The sequence below is a fragment of the Hydra vulgaris genome, chromosome 09 (genome assembly GCF_038396675.1).
Source record: "Hydra vulgaris chromosome 09, alternate assembly HydraT2T_AEP".
In the NCBI taxonomy this organism is placed as follows: domain Eukaryota; kingdom Metazoa; phylum Cnidaria; class Hydrozoa; order Anthoathecata; family Hydridae; genus Hydra; species Hydra vulgaris.
The window spans coordinates 15184499-15191364 of NC_088928.1; the positions used below are offsets into that span (position 1 = coordinate 15184499).

Sequence of the window (6866 nt, forward strand, 5' to 3'; positions counted from 1 at the left end):
CATGCATTAATATTAGGAGCAAAGAATTTTCATTTTTACTTTAATAGTTTTTGACTTTTTATTTACTTTGTTTACAAGTGAAATACTTTTAAAATATAAGTAAGATGGATAGAAAATAGATAAGTTTTTTAAATTATGCATTGTTATTGGTCATCAAAAATGTTAATTCTTTTAAAAAACGTGCCCTTAGGAATTCTAGGGCACCATAAAGGTGCCATTGAGATCCGAAATAGTTGATTAAGTCCTGGTTTAGATTAGAAAAAATTCACAACAAAATATAAGGACCTCTAATTATGAACCAAAAGGTAAACATGCAAATATATTACATATTCATAAAAGTAAAGTGTATGCACAAAAAAGTGTATGCATATACATTCATTTATTTTTATACTAAAAATTAAAATAAAATTGGTCATACAGCATTAATGTTGCGCATACAAAAAAGTGTATTTTCTAATATTACGACTAAATTATCAGTTGTACAACCTTTTATGAGTCTAATAAAAAATTGTGTGTAAAAAAGGAATACCTACATATGAATTGTTTCCATAAGGCAAACATACACATTTTTGATATAAATCATTACTGTTAATAGTTTCATAAGAACCACAAGGATCGGAAACATGTAAGACATTTAAAGTAGATGATGGCAAAGGTAATATATAGAAGTCCTGACTAAGTTTAAAAAGTTCAACAATTACTTTGAGTTTAAACAGGTCCACACTCAATATGTTGCGTACCAAACATGGCTGTCCATTTAACTTTAAAAAGCAATTGTTCTCTGGAGATGTTGACAAGACTAATCCATTTTGGAAGACAGAGTTTACAATATTGTTTTAAACAACTTACACCAAAAGGCACTGGTCCAATATTGTGTTCTTTTTGTGGTTTATAAAGTTTTTTATCGACAGGCAACACATTTTTTTAACTATTTTGTCTCTCCTCCAAACGCCTCTCAACCTGTTATGAAATAAATGACGGCTTTTGAACAAGTTTCTTTCGAGTACCTAGCTTATTTTCAAACGGAAAAGCAGAAAAGTTATCTAGAGGGCCAAAGTTCTTTATATCATCAGCCAAATGAATCAAACAATGAACGTTGTATGCAAGCATGCCTGTACCGTATAAAACTTCCATATTTTCTACATATATAATAAGAAGTTGTTTTGCATAATCGAAATACTGCCTACAAAATTGTGGACTTGCTAGAATAGAAATTGCTACAGACAAAAATTAAAAATTTTCATTCAAATTTCTTGGTAAAACGTCACGCAGTACAACGGGTCTCAGTTCAGTTGCCTCCCACCTCATAATTTCAGACGCAGATCTAGGCTTTCTGGCAAACTCTGAAGGCATGTGAGCAGCACATCCCACCAATAAGGAAGAGAGTAATGTAATTTGCTGAGCTGAGCACTTAACACTTTTAAGACCCTTTACCCAACAAAGCAAAAGTCTTCGAACTACTCCTAGACACACTAAATGCATATAATCAAAGGGAAAACGTGATACCATGCCAATTGGTTATGCACTCAGTGGTGAAAGCCCTAAATGATGATCTTCGTCTACTTGCCTGCTAAACTGATTATCAGTTCTCAATGGTGCATTTAATTCTTGAAATGTAACCTTTTCACTCCATTCTCCTTCTACTCTGCATTTATCACAGCGAAAGTATCCGCTATGCGATTTTATACATTTGATCATAGCTCGAGTAGGGGTATCACATGTAAAACTATGCAAAGCAATTTTTTAATGTTCACCTGCAATTGATAATCCATGCTAACTAACTTCTGACAGTCTATTACAAACTGTTATAAATAACAAGTTAAATTTACTGGTTTGCTATTACCACTACATACGCCTACAACAAAAAGCTTCCTTTTTTCACTCTGTCTTACGATGCATAAAATAGGCCACAAACAAGAGCTACTATTCTTAAATAAAGAAAGACCATCAATACTAAATTGCAATTCAAGTTTGTTGCATTGCGTAAGCTCCCCACTTCTATATAAAACCTCAATTCCATATTGGATACCTAAATGCAAATACTCTCTTCCACTTCTAAGAGCAACCGCAGAACTATTTCGTGGTGTGTACAGAAGAGTACGTGCGCTTAATGGCAAGTCATAATGACCTCAACACGGTCTTCAAAGTGGCTTTAAAGTTGGGGCCTAATTCTTAATTTCTAAAAAATAAAGGTCCCCAAGAAAAAGGTTTTGGGAGTGAGGGTTAGGGCCATGCTCCCCCTGCCCCTAAAAAAATGTTGTTTTTTTTTTAAAGACTTTTTTTCAGAAATTAAAGAGTGGGCCCCACTTTAAAGGCCCCCTGTCCTTTTCATCCTTTGGTGTTAAAAGCTATGATATAATCTTAAAGATTATTTTCTTGAATTGCTTTTATTTTTTATTTTGAGATTATTTTCTTTCATCATTTAACATTTGTTAGCAGTTTTCAGTTCGATTTTTTTTTTTTTTTTTGAATATTTTCTTGAGTCATCTTTTTCTAGCATTTTTTAGATTTTGAGATTGTTTAAAAAGTTTATAGGTTAGAAATAAAATTAGCATTTTTTAGATTTTGAGATAGTTTAAAAAGTTTATAGGTTAGAAATAAAATCTTTTTTATCTTGTAATCATTTAGTTATTATGATTATTTTATTTGCAAAACAGTCACATTATTTTTACACATAATACTCATAATTTGCTATAATTATAAAATGCTATAACTACAAAATTTCAGAAAAACAATCAGATATTTAGGTGAAGTAAGCATGGCGTTTGTGAAAATTATAATCTTGCAGCTCAAATTCGGTTTATCCTGGTTACTTTAATAGGTTATATTTTTTTGTAATTTTGTGTGTGTAAATATTAGGCGTGTGTGTATTTATATTTATATTATGCTCCTAATATCTCGAACATTGGCTAACTTCAACTAATTTTCAGGTCCCTTGGAGATTCGAGTTATGTTTACTGTATATATATATATATATATATATATATATATATATATATATATATATATATATATATATTTTATATATATATATATATATATATATATATATATATATATATATATACACATTAATTTTTTATATTTTATTTATATTTTCAATATCAAAACCGCATGAAGAAGATTGAAAAAGCTTAACTGACTTAGCCGATAGGATTTAGTGGCAGAAATGGTTACGTTAACGTTCCCGATGTTTGCAGAAAATGTTGTATTCAATTTATTTTAATTTTGGAAATACATTATTATTAATAAAACTTCGTTCAATCCCTATAAATTATTTAATTTCGTTTTTATAATTGAAATAAAACTTGGTATTTAAATTTCTGATAAAATATTCCGACATCGATAGATCATAGAAATATAGCTTACAGTATATTATAGGAAAAAAAAATGAAACACTGAAACATTTAGGAGAATAATAAAATAATCAAACAAATAAATACTGAAACATTTTGAGGAACTAAATTTGGGCTCTTAATATTAATTGCAACATATTTTCCTTAAGTTGGTAAAAATGAATGTAAAATATAATTTATTTTTTTTAGTTGATGCATCAACTACAAAAAGTGCTTCAATTTAAATACTAGGTAAAATGCGAAATTGGACTGCGGACCATTATTCTATAGGTATTTCATGTTGAAACAGCTTAGCCGTTTTTAGACAATAATCATGACTATAAACATGACTATGCTGCGCCAACCAAAACCCTCAGTTGATGTATTTACATTTACCTCCATGCTCTCTCTAATAGTCAGTAAATGCATTTACATTTAATAACATATACATTACTAATATATTCATATTTATTTGTATTTAAATTAATAATATAATCATGGTCCTTAAAAGATAGTATTTTGGTTTGCACAAAAGTTCGCATTTCACTAGTGTGTACTTTGCATTTTGCCGATTTCCTTATATTCAACAAATATTAAAGAGATATAGGGAAGCACTTGCACCCTTGATCCGTAAGCACCTTTGATCCTAAAGCGTTATCTCCATTCCTACAAAACCTTCTAAAGAGGGCTGATAGCCAGCGTCGAATAATTATTTTACAATGGAAACCTTACTTGCCTAAGTTGCAAATCGAGCTTTATTATTATTAATGATTTAGATAATACTAAAATTAGTATTATGCTATTCTATTAGTCATTATAGTAATTGTGTTTCTGAATTTTCAAATAAAAATAAAATGCAAATGCTGAAAATGATTATTTTTTAAAAAGATAATATTTTTCAGTTTCTTGATTTTAATTCGGGGCGGGATTTATCATTCACTAACAAAGGCAGAGGCTGATCTTGCCTTTTTTTTATGTTTGAGAAAACTTTTAGACATGGAGTAAACTCCAAACATTTTTATGGTTATACTTACATTAAATAACGATGCTTTGCAAATACTAAAATAAAAATAAATATTATACCCAAATAAATTTAGTCCCCCTACCCCATATGTGAGGGCAATTAATTTGCAAAATATTTTTATACTATTCTAAACTAATTTCAAATTTAACAAATAATTTGAAATTTCATGAAATAATCTTTTAGCGTTCAAAAATTATAGCGAGATAAATATTGTAACCCTCTCAAATTGAGGGGGATTCAAACTTTTTATGGACATAATTTTTAAACGCTAAGAGATAATTGCATATAACTTAAAATTGATTGATGAATATGTTTTTAGTTAACAATATAAAAAAAATATTTTGGTAATTTGTTACCTTCACATTTGAGGTCAGGGGAGGGGTGTTTTATGGAGGCATTTTTTTTATCGGGCTCTAATAGTAATAAAAGGTGCTGTAACGACTATTGTCGCATAAAATTTAAAATTTATACTTTAACAGCCGTTAACAAATGTTTATCTAGTCTACCTTTAGAATTTACTGTCATTGCAGAAACCACTTTTTCAGGTAAAGCATTCCAATGAGATATCACTCTGTTCGTAAAAAAATTGTCTAATGGTTGTTTTTGCAAATTCTCTTTCAAATTTCATTGAATGACCTCTTAGACTTTGGGAAGAAGTTTTATAAAGCTCTTTATACCACAATATCTTATCAATACCAGTTGTTATTTTGAAAAACTCAATAAGATCATCTCTTGTACGTCTTGTTTCCAGAGTTGTGAGACACAACTTTGCCAATTTTTCAGTATAACTTAGATGTTTTAGTTTAGGTGCTACCTTTGTTGCTCGTCTTTGAATTTTTCTAGGTCATTGATATCGTTTTTATTACCTGGACTCCACACTTGAACTGCGAATTCCAGGTGTGGTCTAACTAGCGATGTGCATAATTGCCTTACCAATTTAGTGTTAAGATAAGTAAAGCTTTTTCTTATTAAACATAAGATTCTTTGTGCTTTACTTGTAGCTGCTTGAACCTGATAATTCCATTTCATATTGGATGAAACTGTTACACCTAAGTCTAATTATTTTGTTGTCATTTTTAAAATAAAACTTTGATTGTCGTGTTTCATAGTGTAATTATAGTTAATATTTTTTCTTCCAATGTGCATAACACCGCATTTGCTTATGTTAAAATCCAATAACCATACATTTGGCCATTGAGTTAACAAATCAATGTCATTTTGCATATTAATTAGATCATTATGTTCTTTTATAACAGATATGATTTTTGTATCATCACCGTATAGTTTTGTAATTGAAAAGATACATTGGGGAAAATCATTGATATGTAACAGAAAGAGAAGAGGACCCAATACAGAACCCTGTGGCACACCGCTATAAATCTCTCACCAATCTGATACAGCTTCACTCATTACCACTCTTTGTTTTCTGTTTTTTTTTAAAAAATCAATCCAATTTAAAATATTGCCTTTTATTCCATAGTTAGAAATTTTATATATAAGTCGATGGTGGGGCACCTTATCGAACGCCTTTGCAAAATCTAGGAATAATATATCAACTGGATAATCATCTTCAATTTCAGTTGTAATAATATCGAAAGTTTCTAAAAGGTTTGTTAGGCATCCTTTATTTTGTACAAATCCATGTTGTTGAGGCTTTAACAGCTTGTTTTCTGTTATATAAATTATCAGCTTTTTTCTAGTCATTTTCTCTATTATCTTACATTGTATCGATATTAAAGAGATAGGTCTGTAGTTGAGCGGATCTTCCTTGTCTCCTTTTTTAAAAAGTGATGCAATGTTTGCAGATTTCCATAATTCTGGCATCTCTCCTGAATGAATTGATTTCTTGAGTATTAATGACAAAGGTTTGGATAATCTTTCTGCACTATGCTTTAGCACATAGGCACTGATGCTATCACAACCAAGTGACTTGTTTTCATTAAGTTCTAATAAATAATTATGTACAATATCTTCATTGCATTGTTTTATTGATGAAATGTGGTAGATCTTGATTTTCTTTGGCAAATACTGATTGGAAACTACAATTTAGTAGATTAGCAATGACTTTTTTTATCAGTTATTACTTTATTGTCACTAGTTTTAAGTGCTAGTAGTTTTGTATGCGTTTGATTTTTTCATTGTGCATATGCATAGAAGAGTTTTGGGTTATGTTTTACATCTTTTGCTAAGTTTATTTCATGATCGAGAGTAGATTTTTTAATTTGCTTTTTATTCATTTTATTAACTAGTTTGTATTCATTATTTAGGTTTGTATTTTTGAAGTTTGTAGCACGCACTCTGCACCATAGATTACGTTTTTTTCTAATTAGATTCTTGATTTTTATGTTGATGCATGGATTTTGGATAGAACTAGTGGGTTTAAAGTGGTGAGGAATATATTGTTTGCAAGCTTTTTCATAAACTTTTAAAAAGTATTCATAACATTGGTTTGTATTTATTTTATCAAATATTTCATCCCAATTCACTTTATAAAACATGATATTCAT

General features: G+C 29.5%; 1 protein-coding gene across 1 annotated transcript; it reads right to left on the minus strand.

The window, feature by feature from the left end:
* Positions 1-1518: 1518 nt before the first annotated feature.
* On the minus strand, positions 1519-6866 carry LOC136085296 (uncharacterized). The gene is made up of 3 exons (XM_065806589.1): positions 6537-6866; positions 5747-6387; positions 1519-1726 (listed from the first exon to the last, which is right to left on the minus strand). The coding sequence occupies exons 1-3, from the start codon at positions 6864-6866 to the stop codon at positions 1519-1521; spliced, it is 1179 nt and encodes a 392-aa protein (XP_065662661.1).

What these genes read in the sequence shown, in the direction of transcription:
- LOC136085296 (XM_065806589.1), bottom strand. Translation starts at nt 6,866, where the DNA reads ATGAATATCATGTTTTATAAAGTGAATTGGGATGAAATATTTGATAAA. An exon ending in AAATAAACTTAGCAAAAGAT is followed by an intron (nt 6,388 to 6,536) that starts GTAAAACATAAC and finishes GTTTCCAATCAG; the next exon opens with TATTTGCCAAAGAAAATCAA. An exon ending in AGTGAAGCTGTATCAGATTG is followed by an intron (nt 1,727 to 5,746) that starts GTGAGAGATTTA and finishes TGCTTTGCATAG; the next exon opens with TTTTACATGTGATACCCCTA.